The sequence below is a fragment of the Elgaria multicarinata genome, chromosome 1, assembly GCF_023053635.1.
Source record: "Elgaria multicarinata webbii isolate HBS135686 ecotype San Diego chromosome 1, rElgMul1.1.pri, whole genome shotgun sequence".
NCBI lineage: Eukaryota > Metazoa > Chordata > Lepidosauria > Squamata > Anguidae > Elgaria > Elgaria multicarinata.
The window spans coordinates 47313670-47341627 of NC_086171.1; the positions used below are offsets into that span (position 1 = coordinate 47313670).

The following is a 27958-nucleotide window of genomic DNA, read 5'->3' on the forward strand; positions in this document are numbered from 1 at the left end:
GCAGTGACTTAGGAACAGAGAAGAAGGAGAAGGAGAAAACAGAGCAAGGGTTCCCACATTTATGCAACAATGTCCCCCAATTTCAAGAAGTTTTATTTATTTACAGGTGTCCCTGCAGTTAAGGTTGAGGAGTAGATAAAGCAGTCTACCATTATAAAGGGGTCATTGGGGTGTGTGTGTCATTGTAACATTCATAAAATTGAAAATGTTTCACCAATCTTCCTGAAATTTACTTGTGCAATAAATACTATATGAGTTTTTTAAAACTTATTTCATTTGTATTTAAAGTGATACAAGAATAAGGAATGGATACAAACAATCCCCTAAAAATTAATATCAAACCAACAGTTATGTGAATATGTATAATATACAAAAAGGAAAAAAAAGTTGATTGATACAACTTCTAGGGGAAGGAAGCTTAATCAAGTAGGGGGAAAAAGAGGAAAAGAAAGAAAGAAAACCTCAATTCATAAATGTACAGCAGTACTATTTGAGATCTGTATGAGGAATGATGGAGGAAGTAGAATACTCCGAGCAAGATATTTAATCCTGCCATGAGTTAACAGGTTATGTCTGTCTAGATGTTTTAACAGCTCAGGGCTAAACTAGGTAAGATGGCAGGAGATCCATGATTGGCTCATCGTCAATTTTTTAAAAGATAAATGAAGCCATGCAGAGGTGGAGAGAATCTGATCAGAGTTAATGGTCAGGCTTTGAAACTTGATTTTCCCATTGGATTTCCCGTGTTCCCCATCTCCCACCCCATCTCCTCGTATACTCTACAGAAATCTGAAATGTTGCCAGTGGCTGGGTTCAAATGTATTGTTATAGTTTATTGTTACGTGCACAAGCCTCTGGGTCATATGCCCCTCCCCTCCCTTGGCGCTAAAGCACAGAAGCTTTCATTTTTAATTTCAGGTAACCATAGTTTAGCATTACCTCTGGACCCTAAACTGTGCTTAATTTTAAATATGGTTAATTGCAACAAGCTGGCTTCGTAAGCCATAATTTCAAGTTGACTTGTTTGGGTAAACCATAGAAAAGGCTAGCCATGTAATGCTTAATTATGATTAGTTAAAACAGAGCAAAAAATTCTAACCACGTCCTCACAGCCATGCTGGAGTAGAAGGAAGGTAGTAATGTGGGCACTCAAGGCTCGTCTAGGGTTGTTTGCACATAGAACAATAAACCATAGTTTATGTCTGAATAAAATCGTATAATCTGAGAAGAGCACTAAAGGAGAATTTGTGTAATTTCTTTCTTCTTTTTAAGCCACTGAATCTCCTAATATCCCCCTAATTTTTAAATTTAAGGAACCTTTATTCATGTGGCTGGCTTACCAGAAGCAAACACTACGCCAGTCATTTCTCGCCTCAGCAGTCCGGTCTTTACAAAACTGTCCAATGATGCTAAACATTGTCAGGTAACTTTCTAATATTTTATTACCTTCCTTTGCAAGATACGGTTGTCTGTCTGTTTGGCCAGCTGGATCAGACCTCACAGTGCTTCTAGCCCAGGGGTGGGGGACCTGTGGCTCTCCAGATGTTGTTGGACAGCCCCACCAGCATGCCCAGTGGTTAGTGATGATGGGAGTTGGAGTCCAGCGACATCTGGAGGGGCACAGTTTCCCCACCACTGTTCTAGATTAATCCAATAGTCTAGAGGGCTTTGGGTGGCTTTAAAAGGGGATTGGACAAATTCATGGAGGAGGATATGGCTACTGATGGCTATTAGTCCTGATGGCTATATGCTACATTCAGTATCAGAGGCAGAATGCCTATGTACATCAGTTGCTGTGGAATACGGGCAGCTGATGCACTCATGTGCTGCTTGTGGGTTCCTGGTCGGCCCCTGTGTGAATAGAATGCTGGACTAGATGGATCCTTGGTCTGATCCAGCATGGATATTCTTATGTTCTTCTGGCCTGCAAGAAGCTTCTGACGATGTTGAAGATCACAGGCAGAGCATGATATTGATCTGTCGTTGTTATCACTGACAAGCACTACTGAAAAAAATGTTTTTGGGAAAGGACAGAAGGGACAGTCATTAAGTGCTCTTTTGGAATGGTATGAAGTTCGTCCAACATGCAGGATTTTGAATAAAAAATCTGAGTGAAGAGGGAAGCATTTTTCTATGCATGTCATTCATATGCTGATGGTGAGCTGTTGCTCATTGGTGAGCCATTTTGTTGTGATTTTGATTTTTAATAATAGCATATTACTTATAGCATGTTATGTCAATTTTATATTTTACATGTGCTAATTATCATATTTTTAATGGCCATATTCATTGCTTTACGTTAGTTTTCACTCATCAGGAAGATGCTCTGACTATTTCTAGGCTAGAAGTCAGCACAGAAATAGGCATACTTAAGCCTGTTCATGTCAGCAGGCTTAAGTGTGCCTGCTTTCCTTCTAGCACTGGAGCTTCACTTTATTATTTGTGGCTGTAAATATTATTTTAACGTTCCCTGATAAAAGTTGATACAAATCTGAAATAGAAATAGAATTATCCTGAGGTCTTTGCCAGTCACCTAATCATTTGGAACATTATTTTAGTCCCCCCCCTCCAGATATATTTCTAAAAACCATACTATGCCTGCTTGTACTGTAGGTCTTAGCAATACTGTGCTTTAAGTATGGCTGGATGAGGATTAATGATGATGTGAGTCTCGAATTGGGGGCAGGATTGCCCAGAGCGTTTATGGGCCCTTGTGTACATGTGATGTTGGGGCCCTGCTGCTGCCCCCAACAAGGACCCATGCAGTGCCGAGTAATGCAACAGGGCCAGAGCTAACAGCGCTCACAGGAGCCGAGGCAGGAAACAGCTAGGGCAAATTGTCCCGGTTGCCCCCATCCAGGGGTAGCCCGGTTGTGGAGAGCTTGACATACAACTCCCCACTGCTTAATTAAAAAGGCAGTCTGGCCCTGTTTCAGGTTGGACCTGGCCTCCTTCAAGTTTGACCCAAGGCAAAATGAGGCTTGAACCCTGACACAGTGACACCCCCCCCACTACCCAGCTCTTGCTGCCAGTCCTACCAACCATAAGCAAGAAATGCCATATCATGGCTGAGGGTAGCAGGTGACAAGGAGGTTTCAGTTTCATATGGGAGAGACCCTGGAAAACCTCTTTTAATCTGGAAACAATGCATAGAGTGAGCCCCATGATTCCTGGCCAAAAAAGAAAAGAAAAGATTCTTGAGCTAAGGTAGGGTGACCATATGAAAAGGAGGACAGGGCTCCTGTATCTTTAACAGTTGCGTGGAAAAGGGAATTTCAGCAGGCATCATTTGTATGCATGCAACACCTGGTAGAATTCCTTCTTCATCACAACAGTTAACGCCGTAGGAGCCCTGCCCTCCTGAGCACATACAAAAGAGGGCAGGGCTCCTGCAGCTTCAACTGTTGTGATGAAGAGGGAATTTCACCAGGTGCTGCATGCATACAAATGACACCTGCTGAAATTCCCTTTTCTATGCAACTGTTAAAGATACAGGAGCCCTGTCCTCCTTTCCCTATGGTCAACCTAGCTAAGGAGAGGCATTGTCCTGTGTGAATTGAGCCCTCTCTGCTGACTTTTCCCAGCTCCCTTCTCCCCCACTTTCTATTAAAAGAAATGGAAACATACAAAGGAAATTGACAATAGAGATTACAGAAACAAACTTCTTATAAGACTCCAGTGTGCATTATTGTAGACTGAAAATGTTCGTCCATTTGTCTGCTGCATTGCTTTGCTTAAAAGAAATCAATAAATTCCTAACCAATGATTTCACAGTACTGGATAAATCAGTCTCAAACGCATAACAATATTAATACGCAATCTAAGCCAGGGCATGGCCTACTACTTGTGTAATGTTTTGTGACATTTGCTGCCAATACATCTTTGCATATCTTCCTTCCATACATTTTTTTAAAAATTATTACTTTTGCTTGAGGACTCCAGATTAGCTTAATACCTTTATTAGCCTGATTGAAAAGTCACAAAAATATGCAAGCTTTTGAGATTTCTATATCAGGCAAGATGTTACAAAAAGCAGGTTAAATTGTGCCCTGTCACATGATGTGATGGTTTCAGTGCCCCTAGGATGATGATGATGATAATAATAATAATAATAATAATAATAATAATAATAATAATAATAATATATTTATTTATTACCTGCCTCTCCCTCTGGATTGAGGCAGGAAACAATACTAAATACAATACATAAAAATAGTTAAAAGAGCATATAAAACCAATACAATATTAAAATAACAATCACAGCATCTTAAAATCCTTAGGTTTAAAATTCATCTGGGTAGGCCTGCCGGAAGAGACTAGTCTTTACAGCTATCTTAAACTCAGAGAGTGCATTAAGCTGACAAATCTCTTCTGGCAGGCCATTTCACAGTCTGGGGTTGGCAGAAGAAAAGGTCCTCTGGGGTAACAGTTGCCAGCCTAGTTGTGGCTGACTGGAGTAAACCCTTCCCAGAGGACCTGAGTGTGCGGGGCGGATTGTATGAGAGAAGGCGATCCTGCAGGTAACCTGGATCCAAACCATGTAGGGCTTTAAAGGTAATAACCAACACTTTATACTTCACCCTGAAACTAATTGGCAGCCAGTGAAGTGATTTTGAAGTTGGTGTAATATGGTCACCCCTAGGTGTACTGGTGACCAACCTGGCTGCCATGTTTTGAACTCATTGAAGTTTCTGGACTAGCCACAAAGGTAGCCCTTTGTAGAGCGCATTGCAGAAGTCGAGCCTCGAAGTTACCAGCACGTCTTTAGGTCTTCCAACTCTAGGAAGGGGTGCAGCTGGCATAGCCACTATGAGCAAGAAGGGTAGAAGATCATTGTTGATTTTTGAAAATATAAAATCCAGCTGTGAACTCAGAAGTGTCTCCAACCTGAGTGAACCAGGCAGGTTCCTTGGTTAGTGGAAAACAGAAGTACAAATCAATTAGGCAGTTTTTATATTAAAAAGCTACAAATAACTTTAGATGCTGTATTTGACAGTATTTGTATGTGACAGAAACTCTTGACAAGCCCAATTCATTTTCAGGGCAAGTTGGAGGGTGCTTGTAGCTCAGAAATCGGGACATTAGATTATGACCAAAGCAAACTTTCAAAAATATTCTGCTTTCATCATTGATTATTGTTCCATGTTGTATATATTTCTTGATATTTCTGAAGGTTGGCTGTGTAGTCATAATTCATTTTTAAAATCCTTATAACAGATGACATTTTGGTATCAGTTGTCCCAAGATTCCCAGCTGAGTGTCTTCATTAGAACTCCTGTGGATGGGGATTTGCAAAGCTTACATAACCAACCTTTCAAGAGCACAATGCAGTGGACAAAAGCATCTGTTCTGATAAAAAACACAATGGGAGAGATTGCAGGACCCTTTCAGGTAAGCACCCTAGGAGAACAGTATATACATATATGAAAAAAATTGTACACACTAGCATTTTCTGTTAAAAATTAACTTCAAAGCATGAGCTGTATTGAAAATTATGCACTGGGCTGAATCCAGGTTGTTCGCTGAACCTAATTCCCATTGAAATCAGTGGAATGTAAGTCACAGCCAACTTGTTAAATGGCATCTAAGTTCAACCAACACAGGCTGCAATCCTAAACACACTTACTAGGGAGTAAACCTTTTTGAAGGCAGTGGAATAGGATTTTTAAATCTTTAGCAGGAATTAAAGTAAAAGGCAATTCTGTTAACTATAGTTCATTCTTTCTGGGGGTTTTTTCTGGAAATTTCTATCCATGGAAGGCAGAGCCTGGATCCAATCTGCCATATGGATCTCTTAACTATCTCACTCGTCATTTCAGTTTTCTGTGATTCTGACCTGGAGTTTGCAGTTAAGTTAATATTTAGGGTGACCATATGGAAAGGAAGGCAGGGCTCCTGTACCTTTAACAGTGGAATCAAAAACGGAATTTCAGCAGGTGTCATTTGTATGCATGCAGCACCTAATGAAATTCCTTTTTCATCATAACAATGAAAGCTGCAGGAGTTATACTAGAGTTACAAGACACAAAAGAGGGCAGGGCTCCTGCAGCTTTAACTGTTGTGCTGAAGAGGGACTTTCACCAGGTGCTGCATGCATATGAATGGCACCTGCTGAAATCCCCTTTTTGTTACAACTGTTAAAGGTTCAGGAGCCCTGTTCTCCTTTGCATGGGGTCACCCTAGTTAATATGCCATAAAAAGCACCCTTAGAACACCCTTACTGCACATTCCCACTTTTGCTTCACCCATGACACCATAAGTATTTTTAGCACAAGAGAGGCTTCTGTTCTGAAGCCTTGTCCTTTAGTCGTATTTTACTTCTTTGAGGCCCTTGAGCAACGAGCTCTTTCTCAGCAGCACAATGTACAGCCCTCCAGTGACCCTAACAATAAAACGTGGCTTGATTTGTTAGTTGGGCAGCCATTATGCGTTTACACAAAAATATCAGGGTGGATATTATTCCTCATGTGAAAAAGTCTTGTTGGCTTCAGCGACGATAGCAGAAATGAATTCATGGTGGATTAAGCGGAGTTTCAAACAGTTGCATCAAAGAAAGAAAAGCTTCTAGATGCCTGCTGTGGCTTTGCTGCATGAATCGGGACTTGGATAGTAGGGCCCGGGTTGCCCTTTCCCCTCCTCAGCATGGGCCCCTACCTACCCTGACTTGCTTACCTGTATGAGGTGCCTTTGGCACTGCTGTTTTGTTTTGTTTTCCATTTCTATTGAACATTTGTGTTCAGAGGCAGATGAAAGAGTGCCGGCAGGGACTTTGAGAACCTAAGTGCAAGGCAGCTGCCTCTCTTGCTTTTGCTTAAGACCCCTTTCGCTGTGGATGTTGACTATTGGTGCTTTGTGAAACTGATCCCCTTTGTTCTATGTGCACCCTTTGATTGTTCATCTTGAGTATTTACCTAGAGCTGTGAAAGTAGCATGACATTTCTTTGTGCCGTACTATATGTGACATTATTCATGTGGTCTGGCCAGTGTACATGAGAGGGGGTGGTGAAACTAAATAGCCAGAGTAGAAGCAGTGGAGTGGGGAGGCTTTTATCAGAACTAGAACTCCCACCCCCTCTGCTTGCTATTTGCGATGGGAGGAATGCTCCCATTGTGAATAGCAAGCTCAGCTATTTAGTTTTTAAAACCCTTGCATGCCTTGCCAAAGCACATGAAGAACAAGGCATAGAGCTCAGCTTAGGTTTGTGAGCTGTTCCTTTGCTGAAGATAACATTGCTGTGATCGGTTACTAGATTTATCTTGATCCTATTTTCCAACCTGCCAAATCAGGATATGTGTGTGTGAGAGGGAGAGGGAGGGGAGAGAGAGAGAGAGAGAGAGATGGTGTTTGCGGCAGTGAATTGGGCACCAGAGTGGTCTTGGTCTTGGGATACTGAAGAGAATGTTGACTGACCTAGATCCTCCATCTGTCCACACATCCCTTTCCATATACTTGTCCTGCCAACTTTGTGGTGCAAGCATCTTCCATTATTGATGCTGAAGCATAGTTTCTAATTATTTCCACAACTGCAGTGTTGAATGTTGACATAGCAAGGAAGCTTAAGCTGGATCTACAAATTACAGCTGAAATGTGGTGGTTGCTTCAGCTCCACCTCTCCTCCGTACTCCTCACCATAACATTTCGGCTGCAACCCTATGCACACTTATCTGGGAGTAAACCCCACTGCACTGAGTGGGACTAAACTACTGAGTAAACATGGATAAGATTGCCCTGTTAGTCATGAAAAATGCATGACATGATGTCATTGCACTGTGAGTTTCCATCCCCTGCAAATGAAATAGAATGGTCAAGGGGAACTCGCAATCCAATGCATGGTACACATTAGGTATCTACAGTTGGGACACTGCTTTCAGTGTGGTGTGATTCTACTCTCTACTAAGAACTGCTTGAGAGTGGAACTACACCTATGGTTGAAGCTGAAAGCATCGCCCCAATGTTTCTTAACATGTACAATGGCATGACGTCATTGAATTGTGGGCGTCTTTCCCTTCACCACTCCATTACTCAGGATTAAGTCCCTCAGAGTTCAACGGGACTTACTAGAGAGAACAATCAGGATCAGAGCCTTAATCTGTCTGCCACGTTTTGAATTTGGGTTGCAAGGATGGCTTTAAATAATAATCAGTGTGATTATTTTATTTATTTATTTATTTATTTATTCATTCATTCATTCATTCATTCATTCATTCATTCATTCATTCATTCATTCCTATACTGCCCATTGTGGAAGTGAGAGGTCTAATGCTGGTATTATCAACCTGCTGCCCCCACTTGAGGTATTTCTCTTCTGTTAACCTGTACCCTCAAGAATAACAGGGCAGCTATGTTGCTGCTGTATACACTGCCAGCTCCAGTTCATGTGGGTATTGATTTCCCCAAAGCCACATTAGATGAGTAAGTAACAACATCTAATTTTCTTACTAAGTAACAGTAACAGATCATATTCTTCCAAAGCCAAAGAAAATAATAAAATCAGCACACGCAAAGATATCAGACTCCTTTCTCTCTTGGCCTACCATTCCACCCCCTGAACTGCTCTGGGAACCCCGCGGACCAATTCAAGGCCAGCAATGAAGCTCAACTGCCATAAAGTTCCACCATCAGTATAGCAATAAATATAATCTGAACTTTAATAAAAATTTCAGTTCCCTATTTTGCTACACCAATTACTCCTGAGAGCCCAGTCTAAAGAAAGCAAGAAAATGGATTTAGAACTTCATGAATCGACATCTCAATGACATTTTTTTGCTAGATAGCAGAATAAATATAAACAGGCCAGTTGCAAATGGTATTTAACCAATGATATTTAAAATATTAAATACAAAGGTGTTTATATACATATTGATGTAGTGTTTAATAAGGCTATTTCATTGTCCCCACAGATCATTCTACAAGCCATTGTCCAAGCAGCAAGAGCTGTTGTTGCTGTGGATGACATCAGTATAACAAAGGAATGTAAGACTAGCTATACATTGTCTACAAGTACCTACACAGAAGGTAAGGGCAAAGCAATGTCTTAAAATTGGTTTGTTAAGTTGATCTATTTTTTCTCCTTTTGTTTATTGATTCTCCGGGGTCTCATGAAATGGACTTTCCTATAATCTGCTAATGGATCCTTTTAATGGAAATACCAGGAACTGAGTCTGGAACTTCTTGCTTACAAAGCACATGCTTTGCCACAGAGGCAAGAATGCCCGATGACTGGCAGTTGGTGGCTCCGATGTCAGTGGGGTGGTGAATCTGCTTCAGGGTTCAGTCATAACCAGTCAGAATGCTAAAGGAACTGGAGTTCTGTGAAGCACCTTGGATTGCCCCTTTAGCTTTCTGACTGAAACCCGGAGTGGAGTCACCACTCCACTGACTTTGGTGCCACCAATTTCTACTGTCAATGACCCTTTTCTCTCTCGAAATCTGAAAGATGCTGCTCCATATAGGATTCTTACTTGTATATGCTGAGGCTAGAGAAACAACAACACACGTTACTTTTTTTGAAGGAGAAACAAAGATCAAAACCCCAGAGTCTTCATCTCTTCATTGTCCACCTGGATTGTTGCCATGTGAGGATGGAGACTGTATTTCATCTGACAAATTTTGTGATTTCACACCCGATTGCCCAGATGGCAGTGATGAAGCCTTGTGCTGTAAGTGAAAACACATTGATCTGCAATTCATGCTTAATGCTTAAGGATCTTTTAAATGTTCATGTCAATAGTCTCATGTCTTGGTTTCTGTTATTTCATTAGAAGCATCAATTAAGACAAAACCACTAGAAGGTGAAACACTTTCTCTTGGAGTCTCTATTGACGTTTTTATACAGCATTGCAGCAGCTAGTTCTCAGATGAAAACTGACATTGAGAATGATTTGTCAGAGTAACAGAACCATAGTTAGAAAGTGATATGTAGAGCTGAACATTTCAAAACAAGGAATCCATTGTTACTTTCTTAAAACTAGGGGTTGATCCAGATTTTTGTGGGTGGAATTCTGATCATGGAAACAGGGCACTCCCAGGTCCTGGATCTCCCTTCCCTAGGTATCTGTCCCAGAGGGTTGGGACACACTCTAGAATAGTGTAAGAGGGGATTGTAGGGATAAGAGGGAATTGGTGAAAATTACCTTCCCCCACCTCTGTTCATAGAAGCTTCCACTCAATGCAATCTCCTTCCATGAACAGAAATACATTTTTGGTTAAAGCTTTTTTGTCTTCCAGTTGCATCTGTGTACATCAGCTTTCCCTAACCTCATAATCACCAGATATTTTGGACTACAATTCCCATCAGGCCATTAGTAAAGAATGATGGGAAATATAGTCCAAAACATCTGGAGGGCACCAAGTAGGGAGAGGCTGGTTTTAAACTGATTGATCAATACTCCATTAGGTAAATAGATTTGCTGTTAGGTGTAACAATGCAAACTAAAAGAAAATTTCTACCTGTATTACAGCTGCTAAATGTGACTTTGAAAGGAACAGCTGTGGTTGGCTGGAAATGGCCAGTGCTGATGGCTTTGATTGGGTAAGGAGTTCCAGAAGTAGTCTATCCCCTGCTTTCCAGAAACAAGCTCCGCCCCATGATCACACCTATAACCAATCTGAAGGTAAGAGCTCAAACAGAGCCAGCTCCAGGTTTTAGTGGGACCCTCAGCAAAATGCACTGATTTGGTAGGACTTCTCCTAAATCAGTGGATCCCCCTGCTGGGCTTATCTGGTGGCAGCATTGAACATCAAGAGCTGTGCTCCAGTGACCACAAGATGGTTGGTTCTGGGAGCCATCATCCATTCAGTTTCCCACCAATCTGCTGAGATGACTCTAAATTAGGGATCATGTGGAAAATTAAAATCATGGTGCTTTCTAGATATGTCCACCTGACATTGATCAGAATGCCAGAAAAAATGTTATTTAAAGGAGGGTCCAGGACATGTGTCTATGGTGAGCTCTACTGAGTTTCTGGGTATCTGGTAGCTGTCTGAAGCTGCCGATGGTGATACCAGACTAGAGCTCTCTCTCTCTAAATTTTGTATACTTTTTTAATGTTTACTGTTTTTAACTTTTGTAAACTGCCCAGAGAGCTTCAGCTATGGGCCGGTATATAAATGCAATAAAATAAATAAATAAATAAATAAATAAATAAATGAATGAATGAATGATACAAGCAATCCAAACCTAGGAATGATTTTCTGGTAGTGCACATTTAAAGGGTGGGGGTATAGGCATGCATGTCTTTTATCTGCGTAGGGAATACTTTTATTCTGTCCCCCCTTTCTTAACAGGTCACTTTATGTTCATTCTGAGAAACAGCAGTAGCATCTCACAGATTGCACAACTACGAAGCCCAAAATTCAGTCAGGCTGGATCAGCTTGCACAATGACCTTCTGGTATGAATGGAGTTTTATTTTTTATGTTTACAGGAACATGTAACTGCCTCTGGATTGAAAGCAAGGGCAGCATTTGTCAGAATATGCTTTATTCTGCAGTATATTACAATGTTTGCATTTTCTTTGGAAGTAGAGTTGGGATACATTCACACACGCACACACCCTTGACAGCTGCGATGTCTATTTATTAAATTGTGACACTGATTGTGATACGTTTATGCTAGTGTAGCTGTTTCCAATATTGTGTAAGGCTACACTGAAGTCTTGCAACACCATTCTAGCATAATTATTAGTTTCATCCTATTAATTTGCTAGTGAAGCAAGTGAATTAATTGCGTTCCATTAAGATTTTGCATTTGGCTGGGCTTTGCTGGGCATTTGGTGTTTTTATTTGTTTTATTCTGATGTGGGCAACAGACTCACGATCATTTTATGGATTAGAATTTTACTGTGGCTTTTGTAAAGAATCCCTCCCATCTGCTTTGCTTAAACACACTTGGGACTAATTAATCTGCTTAGCTTGACCAGATGAAAAGGAGGACAGGGCTTTTGTATCTTTACCAGTTGTAGAGAAAAGGGAATTTCAGCAGGTCTCATTTGTATGCATGCAGCACCTGGTGAGATTCCCTCTACATCATAACAGTTAAAGATACAGGAGCCCTGCCCTCCTGACCAGATACAAAAGAAGGCATGGCTCCTGCAGCTTTAACTGTTGTGATGAAGAAGGAATTTCACCAGGTGCCGCATGCATACAAATGACACCTGCTGAAATTCCCTTTTCTATACAACTGTTAAAGATACAGCAGCCCTTACTGGCCCTAGCCTCCTGCCACCCCATGTAAAATGAAGCAGGAAGTGGGAACATAAGAATTGCCATGCTGGATCAGACCAAAGTTCCATCTGGCCCAGCATTCTGTAAGCACAGTGGCCAATCAGCTGTTGACCCACAAGCAGGACATGGTGCAACAGCACCCTCCCACCCATGTTCCCCAGCAACTGGTGTACGTAGGCTTACTGCCTCTGATACGGTAGGTAGCACATAGCCATCCAGACTAGTAGCCATTGATAGCCTTCTGCTCCAGGAATTTATTCAACCCCTTCATAAAGCCCTCCAAATTGGGGACCATCACCACATCTTGTGGTCGTGAATCCTGGAGTTTAACTATGCTCTGTGTGGAAGAGGGCCATACCAAGCAATGAATCAACAGTTCACGTTTACAATTCCTTGGCTGTACTTTTCTAGGTTCTATATCCAGGCAAATGTATATTTTGTTTCTTGGTTGCTTATCCTCTTTGCCCTTCTATTCCTATTAGCTACTCCTAGTATGTGTAGTTTTGTGGTTGCTGCCCTGATCCTGCTCAAACTTGCATAAAAGGCCTCTGATCCAACGGAACCATTTCTGCCTCAGCGAGCCCTTGGCTCTTCTAATTCCTTCCAAAGAAATCAAAGTTCTCTTAAATGCAAAAGGGGGGTTTAAATGGTTAAAAGCCTTGAAGCCTGTTTAAGAATAGATAAGCCAATGCCCCTGCTCTCAAGCACTTTAAATAGCTCCAGTTGGTTGGATGTATTTCTGCTATAATTCTATTTAGTATAACTGCATTATACAGACACAGCATTTGGTTTATGTATGTAAGTGTGTAAATAATATAATGCTATAGCAATAGAAGGGACCAATAGGGTCACTAACACTGTGAGGCCAGGTTGTCATATCACTGTCTCCCCCTCCCACAATTAAACAGTGCAATTCAAGTAAAAGTTGGCACCTCAAGTAAAGCACAGGTGTGTTATAAAGATGCTTGTGAGCTAAAACTGTAACTGAGGGCCAAACTAGATGTGATGTGTCACTTGCAGTTAAATCACAACCACCAACAACACTACAGCAATAGTAACAGGTGCTGGGGGGAGGGGGAGGGGGAGGGGAGGTTTAACTCTTTCTTCCCCTGCTGCTGTCCCAATTAAAATTGCCCAGCTGCACCTGCTATTAGCCAAGGTGGGATGCCTCCATTGGTGCCAGTTGTGGCTTCCTTCCCAGGGCTAATGGCAGGTTTATGGGGTGGCTGGGGAGATGTGATTTTTGGTGGGACTGTGTCTTGTTTGGCCCTGAGGTATGTAGTTGAATGAAGCTGGCTGCTGGAGAGGAAGATAGTAAACATCTAATTTCCCTAGACAGTCTGACCTCAGGGAAAAGTTCTCCATGACTTAAATCATATACTGGTGATCATGAGTAAAGCTCATGTATCACAACTCCAACATTTTGTTTCAAAGGATGTGATAGCCACCCCTGATGAATCAGAGGAAAAGTGGGAAATGGATATAGAGGTAGGTGTGTGTGTGTGTGTGTGTGTGTGTGTGTGTGTGTGTGTGTGTGTGTGTGTGTGTGTTTAGGTGTTACAGTCTTGTTCACTGATAACAGCCTCCCAAGTTTCTTTGCTTTTTAGCAAGAGAAACACAATCATAAAATTAGGGCCCATAGCTCAGTGTGACCACACATACTTTTCTTACATATTGGGCTTGTTCAGACAACACTTCAGGTTCTGTGGGTAGCAAAACTGGGGTTCTCTGGGGTTAGCACTAACCACAGGCTGTGTTGTCACACACAACATTTTAAGCCACAGTTAGAGACACTAACCCTGCTGCAGACAGTCCGACTGTGGCTAAAGAGGGTTTAGCAAAACACATCGCACAAGACACCTTCAGGGTTTAAGATGTCTTCTGAGCAGGCCCACTGAATGCTAAAGGATCAAATCTCCATTACATTCAATGAAAAAGGGGGTTTGGAGTAGCAGGGATTGCAAACAACTCTACCTGAAACCTGGTTATGCTGCTGCTACTTAGAATACATAGCACTGGTCTCAATAGACCAACTCTCTTACTCATATAAGGCAGCTTCAAATGATCAGTGTGCTTTGATCCTGATGATGTCCCTGACTTTTATACTCCCCAGGTATTACAGCTATGGGCAGTCAGTTGGAGCAGCAGAAATGCGCTTGCTTGTTGATGGACTAAAAGATCCTACAGTCCTCTGGAGGATATATTACAATCAAGGAGATCAGTGGTCAAAGGCTTTAATTCAGCTTGGCCGCCTCACACAGCCCTTTCAATTATCTCTAGATAAAGTCAGCCTTGGATTTTATGATGGTGTTTCAGCTATTGATGATATAACGTTTGAGAACTGCGCACTGCCACCTCCAACATTAAAATGTGAAGGCTCCAATCATTTCTGGTGCCGAGACTCAAAGGCTTGCATCGACAGTTTGTTATTGTGTGATCTTGTTGATGACTGTGGAGACGGATCTGATGAAGACAAGTGTGGTAAGACCTTGAAGCATTTCCCCTTAAATTGAAACGGTCAGTTTCAAGCACCTTGTCGGTCTCTGTTCCCAATGTAATGCTGAGCCATCTTGGTTAGCATTGGGAAGCGGGCCATGGTGGCTTAATGTGTAGTGTGGGTGAGAAAAACCTGACAATACTGGCTAATAAACCACTCTGGGTAACCACCCACCTACAGTGGGGTTATGAGCCCCTAGGGTGGGTTGCCATGTCATCTATCAGGATCTTCTCCGATGATTAAAATGGCCATTTCACAAAAAATATGTGGCGACCATAGAGTCTGCTGCCTAGAGCATCTGCAACTTCCAGCGGTAATCTAGCCAGCGCAGAGTTTTTCAATGGTTGAGATTCCTTCACACTGGCTACAGTGACACTGGGATATGTGGCCACAGCAGCGGGAGCACAGTGGAGTAACTATGGAGCAGGGAGAGGTAAGGCAACCATGCAGCGCTGCTCAATTCCACAGTCGTGTGATGGGCGCATGCATCATGGTTTCACTAACTCTCCCACCTCCGTAGTTACCCTAACCACCCTCTCCCCTTCCAGGTGTGAATTGTACCATAGTTACATCCACTTCAACAGATCTAGTGGAAAGTATGTATGTAAAAAAGGGAAAGCTTGCATCTTAAGCAAACTGAGGTCTGTGGAAACTGTTTTTACATGAACAACAAGTCTTGTGGCACCTAGACTAACATGGGGATTGTTTTTACATAAAGTCTTGTTTAAGGTGCAATTTTTCATGTTTCTAATTGCTCACTTTTTATTATTTCTCAATTACTAAATTCCTACAAATCTTTAAAGCAAGGGTGGGAAACATGTGTTGGACTCTTAACTCTCATCAGCCCAAGCCAGCATGGCCAATGGTCACGGATGATGGGAGCTGTATGCTTTTATGTGTACACCGCCCTGAGATCTTATTGATATAGGGTGGGATATAAATGTTTTAAATAAATAAATAAATAGTCCAGCAACATCTGGAGGACCAACTCATTCCTCACCCTTGATTTAAAGGGAGCCCCATGCACATGAGCTTAGCACAGAGCTGAGAATATACATGAAATCGGTTGAACTTTCTGCATTCGGATCGTAATAATTTTACACGTTCCATTGATAGTAATCTTGCTGTACTAAATGGAAGTCAGCCATCACTCACTGATTTTTGAAAACACCCTAGGTTAGATACAAAAGGCACCATGAGTTGTATAGACTGACTTACATAGACTCACCAAATTTGCTGTCCCATTCCTAGGGGGTGAATCCACAAAAGGTTCAGGGGTTAGTGGCTAGCTATTGGCAGTGGATGATTGTAGCAGCAGCCCTTTTATATAAAAAAACAACTTTTTACTGTCACAGGCAGGAGCAGAGCTTTCTCTTCTGTAGAATATAGAGTTATTCTATTCTATGATTCTTTTCTAGGATATTCTGTGTGTTGGGGGTGAGGGGTGAGGGGGTGAGGGATGGGGTGGGGTGAAGGGTGGGGTGGGGGTGATGTCAGCTGCCACAAAAAAAGTAGTGGCCACCTTTCATGTTTAAAACAAACTGATAACTTGTGGTTTCAGCACCTGAGCTGCAGTGCAATTTTGAGCTGGGACTCTGCAACTGGGAGCAAGACATGAATGATGACTTCAACTGGACCCGAAACCAAGGACCAACTTCCACTCCTAACACCGGGCCAATGAAGGATCACACCCTGGGCACAGTCAGAGGGCACTACCTTTACACTGAGTCTTCAGAGCCACAAATGTTCCAAAACAGAGCAGTTTTGCTAAGCCCGATTCTTAATTCTACCTTCGCGAATGGCAACCAAAGCTGCATTTTTCGCTTCCATTATCATATGTTTGGAAAGCACATTTACAGGCTGGCAGTTTCCCAGAGAACGGTGAGCAATACAAGGGGACATCTGCTGTGGCACACATTCGGTAATCAAGGCAACAGATGGATAAGGAAAGTGCTCTACATTACGAGTTCAGAGCCATTTCAGGTATGGTGCTTTCAATCTTTGATTTTCTTGCTTTGGAGTGAAATGAAACATTAAGATCCTATGAAGGTTTTCCCTTTCCCTTTCTTTCTTCTTGTTCGTCTCCTTTTTTTTTTTTTAGCTAATGGAAGTTTGACTGTTTGATCACATTTCCTTTGAACTACTAGTCCTTTTTTATATAGCTGCTCAGATGCACTCTTTGTTGATGTTTTTCAACAAAATATATTGTAACCATTTAGGACAAGGAACGCTCGTGTTAATACTGCTTGAGATTGCTTAAAATTGCTTAATGGCTGCATCCACACTTAGTCCTAAATGGTGGTTTAGCATTATGAGCACCAGCAACCTTAAGCTTCAGGCTCATACACTTAATTCCCCCTCTTTTAGGGGATTTTAGAAACTTCTGGTTCTGGTTTGCAGGCCAACTATGCTTTGGTGAAACCATAATTTCCAAGATTTAGGCAAAAGAGGAAATGCATGTTTTGTTGCAAAGCAGAACTGGAAGCTTCTAAATATGGCATGAAGAGGAGGAGGAGGAAGGGGAATATTATGCCTTAGCTAACCCAGCATGTCACAAACCTTCCATCCCTGTGGGTCATCTCAAATATCGTGATCCTCAGTAGGGCATTAGAGTCGGGGAATGGTTACCTTCATGTGTAAAGCTGCGGTCTGACAGACAAATTATATTTTTTTCAAAGCCACAGATCTCTCTTAAATGATTACTGGATACAAACACTTTCAGCTCTATTGTCCCCCACACTTTTTATCATGTGGATATTACTCAGCTCTACTCCTTTCTTTCCATCTACACATCCCAGGGAGACCGGAGTACTCCTTAACCAGTGACAGGAGGCTTTTTGGAGGTGGATAATTAAGTTGAAATTTAATCCAGATAGCACAGAGGTACTGTGGACTGTGAAACCACCTTTGGATAGAGGTTTACAACTGGTCTTAGGTGGCATTTCACTCTCTCTAAACTACCAAGTGCATAGTCTGGGAGTCCTCCTGGACTCTGCATTAACTGGGGAAGCCCAGAAGGTTGCAATGTCCAGGTATGCATTTTATCAGCCTAGGTTGATACGCCAACTACAGCCCAATTGGGAAAGGGCAAACCTTGCCATGGGCCCTTTCTACACTATCACACAGGGGATCCCAGGAGCAGGGATTGATGTTCCCTCCATTTCCCCAGACCTCAGTTATCCCGGTTTTACTTGTGGTCTTGGGATGATCCCAAGGACTGCGGGTGGTGTGGTTACCCTATTACAAATATATATAAAAAAATTAAAAATAACTCTTTATTTTTCCATTCCAATCGTTTACCTTACATTTCACCCCACACACCCCATTGCCTGCTGTTAATGTGTGTGTGTTTGTGTTTAAAGTCTACTACCCCCACTAAAAAATCTTGTATTTTTTTTTAAAAAGTTCGGTTTTGTGTTTTCTAGTTTGTGTGTGTTTCTTTCTATGCTGTGTGTATGTTTGGTGTTTGTGTTCTAGTTCTGCACATTGCAGCACACATTTTTTCAAAACTCATGCACAAGCAGCACACATTTTTCTCTATTAAATAATAAATTTCCCCATCTAATTCCTAGACCCCAAAGATGAGGTTTCACCACCTGAGTTTGAATTTTTTAAAAATCCTTAAAATCAAGAGATGAAGGGATCTGATTCCAACTAGGCATGGTGAAATCCCTACTTAGGAGCTACCAGGGTGCCAAGTTTCATCTCTTTATGAGGGAGCTGTAAGCATTTGGTTAAGTTCCATTGACTATAAAAGGGCAGTTATATGAAAACAGAGCGGTTCCCCAACAGATAATCCAATGGGGCGGAGCAAGAGAGCTGCTCCAAAAATTGGAACAGAGAGCATGATCAACAGAGCTCCACTCCGAATTTCGGGGTGGAGCAGACCCACTCCACACACCCTAATAACTATGGAAATGGCATCACCACAGTGATGCCATTGTTCCGGTGTAATTTCTGACTTCTGGATCAAAGTGATGGGGTTGGTCCTTCTCTCACACATGGCCCTGGGGATGGAAGCATCTGTCATTCTCTGCTATCTCTAAAACCACATGTTTAATGGAGCACTAAAGTAAAGCTCCCAGGCAGTTGAAGGAACTGTGTCTTCTCTCATAGCTAAGGGTTGAAGAACTCAAGATAGTTTTCTTTCTGCTTGGCAATGCTATGAGTAAAGTGCAATATGGCATTTTTCCCTAGAGTTGTAATTTTGGCTAACAAATAGAGGAATAAATTTCTTCGGTCAGGGAAGCTTCCAGACTGAATCACAGGGCCCACAATTGATTCCACTGGCAAAAGCTCCAGTGTAAATAGGATCAACATGCCTGTTTCCTTCGTAGCACAATGTGATGTTCTTGCAACTCTCTTTCTCTAACTCCAACCTTTTGTTCCAACTGAGGCCCAAACTTCAGAATATTTTTTTCCTGCTCACTCGTCTGCAAAATGATGAATGTGCTTATGGTGTGCTGTGAGGTAGAAAAGGGAAATGGTAGAAAAAGGTAGGATGAAAAGATTGTTAGAAGTAGCTACTTTCTTTTGCAGTCATATAAAAAGGGTGTGAAATGGCTTCTAGTCTCATAACATTCACATGCTCATAGCTCGTAATGTGCTATTAAAAACATATTTGCCTTCACAGGGATTACTTTTGATTTCAGTCAAAGTACAAGATTTTCAAAACTCTTCCTATCCTTGAAGTTTCTAAAAGTAAAGTATTTCTTCTTCTTTTCTTTTAATCATTTTGCTGTTTTGCGGTTAAACAGACCATCATAGGGTCAGATTTCACCTGGAAATCTAAAAAAAATGCATCGCCCAATTACTACATAACCTTACATAGATGCCTTTATTACCAGATGACTTCAACATATACCTTTGCTGGCTCTGTGTCCCATATATATATATATATATATATAGCCCAGGCTCAGAATTCCCAGGTGACTACTTGAGAGCTATGTGGCACACTTATATGCACAGATGTAAGTCCAGTTGTGTTCAACGAAGTAGGCGTGAGTAACTGGTACAGTGTCTTCATTCAGTACAGTGGAGATATGGGCCAGATCTACACCAAGCAAGATAAAACACTTTGAAAACATTTTGAAAACTGTATATGGAGTGTGTCTTGGACCCCAAGACACACTCCATATACAGACTGTTATAAATTGTTTTAAAGCAGTAGTGTAGATCCTGCCATGGACTGACCTCTGTTGTCTTCAATTATAATTTTAGGACACACCCCACTGAGCGTCTCTAACAAGTGATATATAGACCGTAATGAATAATGATCTATAGTGCATGATCCGCATGCATTATGAGAGCCTGTGTGCTGTAGTAGACGGTGTGCCAAACTAAGGGCAGGGACTCCCATGCAGCCTTGAAGCAATTCCAGCATCAACTTGAAAAAACTGCTGTCTCAGTTATGGGAATTGCTGCTATGCAGATCCATAATGAGGCATTTGTCCACAATATGCTTTAATGCTTTATGTGTGTATGTTCTGTGTTTTAGAGTTTTAAATTTTGTATACTTGTTTTTATCTCAATTTTAGAATTTCTGTAAACCGCCCAGAGAGCCTTTTTACACTTTTATAAGTGTAATAAATAAATAAATAACTATGGGAACCTGAAAAAGATGAAGACCACTTGCAGAGAGAGAGAGAGAAAACGTATTGAATGAATACGTTTATGAATACGTTTATGTTCTTAAGTGTTAGTTTTAAGAACAAATATGCAGCTTTCCTTTAACAGCAACTTAGGAACCTGCTAAAGTGAGATTGAGCTGTAGCTTGAGTCTCACATTTGCCGTAAACTCATGAGGTGGTTTTAGCCAAGCTGCTCTGAGTTTCAAGCACCCAACTACATTAAAGGGATAGCGATATTTTATTTATTTATTACACTTATTTGTACTAACTGAATACTAGCCTACTTTATAGAGTCATTCCAAAGATACCATATTTGAAGTGCTTACATTTGTGATATCTAAGTGCCAAATATAACATTACTTTAAATAGCATTACTTATCTATCATTATTATTATTATTATTATTATTATTATTATTATTATATTTTATTTTACACTTTTATTCCAACTTTTCATCCTAACAAAGGCAGAATACATAGATCTCTCTGCCTCTCCCCATTTTATCCCATCAACATCCCTGCAAGGTAGGCTAGGTGGAGAGATAGTGACTGGACATGTTTTCTCCCACCTGAATTCAAACTTTTAACAACCAATTGCAGGCCTCTTCATAACGCTTAGGAAATGGGCACAAGTATTAACCCAGACTCCACTATGGTGTCACATTAAAAAACTGGAGCAGTTGAAGTTCTGGTCCTTGCTGTACATGCTGTACTCTAAGCATGACTAAATCTGGATTCAATCTTATGCATCCATTTCCCTCCATCAAATGCAGAAATGCATGGTTCTGCAGGTGGGATCTTCCAGTAAGGGGCTTTCTGCCAATGTGTATTTTTGAAACATGATACAAAATTTAAGTAGGGAAAAGGTTTCTGGAAGCTCACACCACATTTAGGCAGGCTACATCCTAGAACTTTTTATTGCCCTCCCTGAGACACCTGAATGGCAGAGAAGAGTGAATTCTCAGCTCCACTACACATCACAGAGTTCTGTCAAATGAGACGCATCTCTCAAATTAGTAAAACTAAGGGGATATGCCCCTAATGGTCTGGAATCCCTTTTATACTCTGGCTTTTATAAGTGGCCAGAGGTTGGACTTCAGTTCCCATAAGCCCCTGCCAGCATGACCAATAGTCAATAGATATGAATGCTGGGAGTTGAAGTCCCAAATATCTGAAGATCTTCCTTCTTGGACCTACTGAGCATGATATTCCTTTATACTTCTTTTTCAGTTGGTTGTTTTAGTTTCCTTTGTTGTTACAAATTCTTACGCATTAAACAAAAGTTTCCAGTGTTTTTAAGTGCACAGTGACAAAATTGTATACAAGAAGGTATTTCTTATTACTTTTTAAAATAGTTGTAGAAGACACCCTCAACATCAGCTTTGAGGAATCAAGTATTTAGTTTATTTATTATATAACATTTGTTCCAGACCTGGGCCATTTCCCCCCTGTTGTATATAGGTGTGAACTGAGTTAACTGCCCTCATGTGGCATGGCTAAATTAAAAGAAATGACTAAAAATTAGGGGTGTGCACAGACCCCCCGCTCCGCCCCGCAGGCCGATCTGAAAATTTTGAAACGGCCTGCTCCGCTCCACGCCGCTCCGCCCATACTCCGCTCCTCTTCGCCGCGGAGCTCCGGCTCCGAATTGGAGCTCCGCAGTGGAGGGGAGTGGTGCCAGGTAAGGCCGGGAGAGGAGGGCGGGGGGCCTTACCTGCCTCCGTCCGCGGTCCGTCGGCTTCTTCAATTGAGCCCGCGGTTTAACCAGGAAGTCTGGGCCACAAGTGTGGCCTAGACTTCCTGGTTGAACCGCGGGCTCAATTGAAGAAGCCGACGGACCGCGGACGGAGGCAGGTAAGGGAGAGGGGGGGGTTACCGGGCCCTGCCGCTGTCGCCGCATGGGTGACAGCGACAGCAGCAGGGCCTGGTAAACCCCACTTACCTTTCCGGCAGAGCTCTGGATCGAGGCAAAGGATCCACCTTCACCTTGATCCTCTTCGCCATGCTCTGCCGGCCCCCCAATCCTCTTCGCCTCTGCCTTAAGGGGAGGTGAAGCACCCCGCTCCGCTTCTAATTTGCCGGTCCGATTAGAAGCGGAGCACATCCCTGCTAAAAATGCCTTTGATCTCTTATTATTCCATAATAACTACTGCACGCCTTCGTTAATGACTCTTACAAAGTACTCTTCATACACAGAAACACTGCATAAGTTGATTACCCCTGCTGCTTTTATAATTCTCATTATCTATGTATCCTAAACTAAATTTGCTGAAATGCTGAGGATGGGAATTTAATATGCAACTTTGAATGGAAAAAATGCACTGATAATTTACATAACATTTTTGAGTTAAGAATTTTTTTTGCGCTTGAAGGAGCAAACGATTTAAATAACCAAATATTTATTCATGAGCCCTCTAATGTTGGACTCCTCTGACATCCTACAGATGCAATTTGTTTTGCTGGTTAGATCACCAAAGTCTGAGTTGGAAGGAACTTGATGTATGTACCTGTTCTCTATTTAAACTAACTGAAAATACTATTATGTGCCAAAATAACTTTCCGCTGACTGCATTGTTTTCAAATTATGGCTAAGTTTCATGTTTCCTAAATATAACATGAAATCCACAGTGCAATCCTATATATGGCAGAATCTACACTACTGCTTTATTGCAGTATTGAAGTGCACTGACAACTGTTGGGGCCCATGACACGTCTACACCAAGCAGGATATAACACTATGAAAGTGGTATGAAACCAGTATATGGCATGTGTCATGGGTCCCAAATGTCAGTGCACTTCAATACTGCTATAAAGCAGTAGTGTAGATCCTGTCTCCATATACCGCTTTCATACCACTTTCACAGTGCTATATCCTGCTTGATGTAGATCTGGCCTAGGTCTACTCAGAATTAAGTCCAACTGAGTTTAATGGAGCTTACTCCCAGCTAAGAACATAAGGAGAGCACTACTAGATCAGACCAAAGACATATCAACTCCAGCATTCTGTTCCCACAGTGGCTAACCAGATTCCCCAGTGGGAAACCCACAAGCAGGACATAGAGCTTTATCACACTGGCGTTATATTGTGCAATCCCTGCAAATTGCATGCAAAGGACTCCGAAGTTTTCCAGCTTATAATCTGCTTTTATTGTGAAGTACTCCGAAGTTTTCAAGTTTAGAATCTGCTTTAACTGTGGAGTACTCGCATGCATCCTGCTTTAATTGTGCTATAAAGCCAAAAGACTCGACCTATTTTGCTCCTAGTTTTGGAGCGAATCATTTGTTGTTTTCCGAGCGGCCACTGGGGGCACAGGAGCAGGATTTGATACTTTTAAGCTTCAAATTAAACAAATGCTTACATCTGCATAAGTTTTAAAGATAAAGACATCAAAATTGGCACAGTAATAGATATTAAGGAGAGCTTTAAGCATACCAAATTTGAATCAGATTGGGACATCCATTGATTTTTAATGATTTTTTTTTTTACATTTCCCCCCTTAAACCCTTTTCCTGCTATGCAAAGGATCTTAGGAGCGCTGCCGCCCGGGGTGTGATTTAGCTAGCAACAACAATGACAGCTTATAGCTGTAGGGGGTAATTCGAGGGAAACAGGTACGTGGGATGAAGCTAATAAATGCAACAGCACCCTCCCACTCTTGTTCCTTATTGAGAAACCTATTTCCTCTGATGCTGAAGGTAATATACAAGCATCATGTTTAGTAGCTCTATCCTCCATGAATGATAGAAGTAAGTCTGCATATCAGGGGATTCATCAGCTTCAGGGAATTTGGGGTCTACTTTCCAACCCCCGATACTGGGCTGCACTCTTGCTGTGCTGACAAAACATTTGGTGGTTCGCTGGTGAAATGTGGTAGCAAATTGCTACGGATCTTTACAGGGGCAAATTGAGCTTGAGAACCCTGGAGGTTTAGAGCTTCATATCCATTTGTGGGCAAACTTTCATTGTGCAATACTTCTTGATTGTGAGCCTGTGGGAATGGCTTGTTTTTAGTTTTTTTTAATTTATTGTATGACATGTAGTTTTTAGGCGTATAGAAAAGAATGTTCTGAAGTGTTTCAATGGTTTCCAGTGATATTAAGAATCTTGACATTGTATTTATGTTGAGTTATATACATAAAGTTAGATACCTTGAATATTTTTATTGATAAGAAACACAAAAGCTACAATAGATAATGGGTCCAGCAAAACCATTTTACTACTATCTGAAGGAGGGGGCAGAAAAGGAGGAAGAAATAAATTTCTAATTAGTTCCAATACGAAGACTTTTTGATGTAATTCCTACCAAGTTGAAATGAAAAATTGCCCCTATTTTTGGCATCAGCAACAACCTGATGAAAAATGACATTGACTGTAAAGTCAATTTTCTTAATCTTGAAACATTGGAATAAAATTAATTGCTTTACGTTTATCATATTTGCGTATATCTTATCTCATTTTTCATCTTGTGGCTTCTGTGTTATTTAAAGGAACGATGGGCCTATCTTTATTTGAAAAGTTCTCAATTCCTTGACTATTTAGCAGTTTAATGATTTATTGGCTTTCTACCATTTGCTTTTCAAAATAGCTTTAGCTATAGGATGTCTTATATGATTAATCAAATGATAGCTGATTCATTAAATTTTGTGTGATATCGTCGAAGATATTTTATTTGTGATGCCCACTGATTTTCCTCTTATGCAATCTGTGCATGCTGATGAGTTTTGGGCGACAGGGAACCTAGCAAAGAAAACTCTGTAAATTATGCTGTCTGAACATGTTGAATTCAAAGTGAGAACTGTTTGTTTTGGGTATACAACACATGTTGCTGCAACCAGATGTGCCATAATGATATCTGTTATGTACCAGAGGTGGGGCGGGAGTGGGACTTGGATGTCTCATATCCCATCCTTCCACCTCTGAATCAGTTTGGCCCCCTGTGCTTCTTTTGAGTAGCAACTAAAATGCAACAAGGGTTAATCTACAACAACAACAACAACAACAACAAATAGTGTCAGAGTAAATCAGATGCTGTGTGCATCTGATGCATACTTGGATGCCATGTTCCACTTTGCATGGTAAGAAAAGGAGAAGATGTCCCAGCATTTGGGGAACGTGCCAACAGGGAAGTGTTTCCTCTTTGTCCAATTTGCTTTGATGCCAATGAAAGCTGTATCTGAGAGGATGCTGATTTCTTCCCAACAATGAAAATACTTGCTATCTAGTTTGGGGCTGTCTTCATGGCACCAAGTTGGCGCTGCTTTCCCTTAAAACCCTGTGGTTTTATTTATTTATTTATTAAAAAATTACCTGGGGGTGGCGGCAGGTAATCCTGATGCCAAGGAAGGATTGTGGGGTTTCCTGTGGTCATCCAGGTACTGGAGCTGCGCCTCTTCTCAGTTCCTGGTTTCCGGTGTGAAGTCTCCTGAATTGGCCATGGAGCGAGGTCAGACAGCAGAAGAGCTGTCTGACCTCGCCCCCCCAAAAAGTCAAGGTAAGTCCCTGATGTTTTTTATGTGCAGCTTCAAGGAAAAGACCTGCTGTGGCTGTGAATCTGCGGCTGCATCATATAACTGATGCAGCACAGATTCACAGCCACTGTGGGGCTTTGGACATGTATAGACACCCCACCCACCCCGGTGTATATTCAAATAGTTTGGGAGGAAATTATGTCCTCTCTTACTCAACACTTATTTCTTCACTCTTACTGGAGATTTTGGTGGAACAAGGGAAAGTTCTCTAAACTGCAAGGAGATTCTCCCTTGCCATGAAAAGGATTGGAGCACAACTGGAATCCAAAGTGGTTCACCATCAGAAGCAATTCCATCTTCCCTTTTGGGTCTCTTGCTGGAGGGAAGGAAGCAGAAAACCACGTTATTCCTGTCAGTCTAATTCCCTACTCCAGTGGCTGAGGGGTCATGCCTGTGTATTGTTCTCTGCTTCTAATGTTCTGAGGACAATACTCATGTCTCCAGCCAATATATGATGTTTGGAGAAGGACTGAGAATCATTAAAAAAGAAGACACAAAATAGAAATACCTCAGGGGTTCCTATTTAACTTGCTTCCCAAGGCATTTACACATGGCATGCCCCATTTGAATGTTGTTGCAGTTGTACAGCATGGTGAGAGAATCCTGTCAAAAACCTTTTAAAGGCCACCTTGATGGCTTTCATTCTTCTCTACTGGGTAATCAAACCAATTGCTTTTATTATTTGGAACATTTCTATCGTGATTTTGAGTTAAAATATTTTCATGCTAGCTCACATGTACAAAAATTAAAATAGCATTAAGGAATATAAGCAGCTATATGACACAATATAGACCATCAAATAGCAGAAAAAAACAGCACTAAAACAATTAATAATCCAAATCTTAGAAGATAAATAAACTACAGTGGATTACTTAACCCATTGTGGTTTATCGCGTTATTCGGCAGCATTTTTTTACTGCCCTTTTGCAGTATATCAATATCGCGCATCAATGCTATGTCGGGGAGCTGCTGTTTAGCCCATTTGCTGAAGTGAAGCTGCAATCTGGGATTTTCTCTCCCATGGTTATAATTGAGTGGGGTTTGGAAGGTGGATTAGATGTCTCCCTATAGAGGATGGCTGAGTGTGAAGGCTGATCCTGATCCTGCAACAACAACCCCCACCCCGGTGGCATATCTGATTAAGCCATTGTGGACTAAAGTGATGTCTGAACATGGCCTGTGTTTGACCATGTACCTGTCACCCTTCTAAATTCCATTCGAACTGGCTCTGCAGAGTTTTTAGAGCTGAAGAAATCAGGAACTATTTATCCTCATTCAGATAATAAATGAGATGTGAAATTAGCTTCATGGTAAATGAGTTCCCTGGAGGTTGGTATATATAATAGCGTATGAGTTTTGCCAATTTTCAGCTGGCAGATGAGTTTTAAAGTGGTTTGCATTTTGAAACAGAATTGAGATGGGTCTTTCTATTCTACAAACAGAGTAGATGAGAAAACTATCCCCATTTGCACTTTAACACTGGGAAATATGGTATATATGTACATTGATGGTGCTATATAAATAAATAAATAAATAATAATAATAATAATAATAATAATAATATGTAGGTTTTCTTTGGAGTTCTGTGAATAATCAGTTGGTATCGTAGAGACCAAGACACCAGATGTCTCAACCAACATCTAAGCATTCTCTCAGCAGTATGCAAAAGCTGGCCATTTGGTGGGAACTATGGGATCCACGCTAAGTCATGCCAACTACGGCGTCTCCTGGACAGGGATAGCTTGACCACAGTGGTAAAGTAATCTCAGGTCTGGATTACTGCAGTGTGCTCTATGTGAGGCTGCCCTTAAGGCTGCTCTGGAAGCTGGAGCTAGTGCAGAACACAGCAGCTCAGCTGTTGTCGGGAGCTGCCCCTTTCCAGCATTTAACTCCTTTGCTGAGGGAACTGCACTGGCAGTCTATTTGCTACTGGGCAAGCTTTAAGGTGTTGGTATTAGGGACCAGGATACCTGAGACAGCACTTTCTCCTTTCCCAACCTGCCTGATCACTGAATTCATCCGAATGCATGCTCCTGGTGATTCCACATGGACCCATGCCCTGATTGGAGTCCATCAGGA

At 41.5% G+C, this 27958-nt stretch overlaps 1 protein-coding gene across 1 annotated transcript in view; it reads left to right on the forward strand.

Moving 5' to 3' along the window:
* MALRD1 (MAM and LDL receptor class A domain containing 1) overlaps positions 1–27958 on the forward strand; it is a 288950-nt gene that overhangs the window by 50426 nt on the left and 210566 nt on the right. Inside the window, exons 10-16 of the mRNA XM_063121247.1 lie at positions 1314–1423; positions 5218–5391; positions 8902–9022; positions 10462–10614; positions 11288–11393; positions 14339–14706; positions 16284–16705. Of these exons, the coding sequence (XP_062977317.1) occupies positions 1314–1423; positions 5218–5391; positions 8902–9022; positions 10462–10614; positions 11288–11393; positions 14339–14706; positions 16284–16705 (1454 nt within the window). The remainder of the gene's footprint in view (positions 1–1313; positions 1424–5217; positions 5392–8901; positions 9023–10461; positions 10615–11287; positions 11394–14338; positions 14707–16283; positions 16706–27958) is intronic.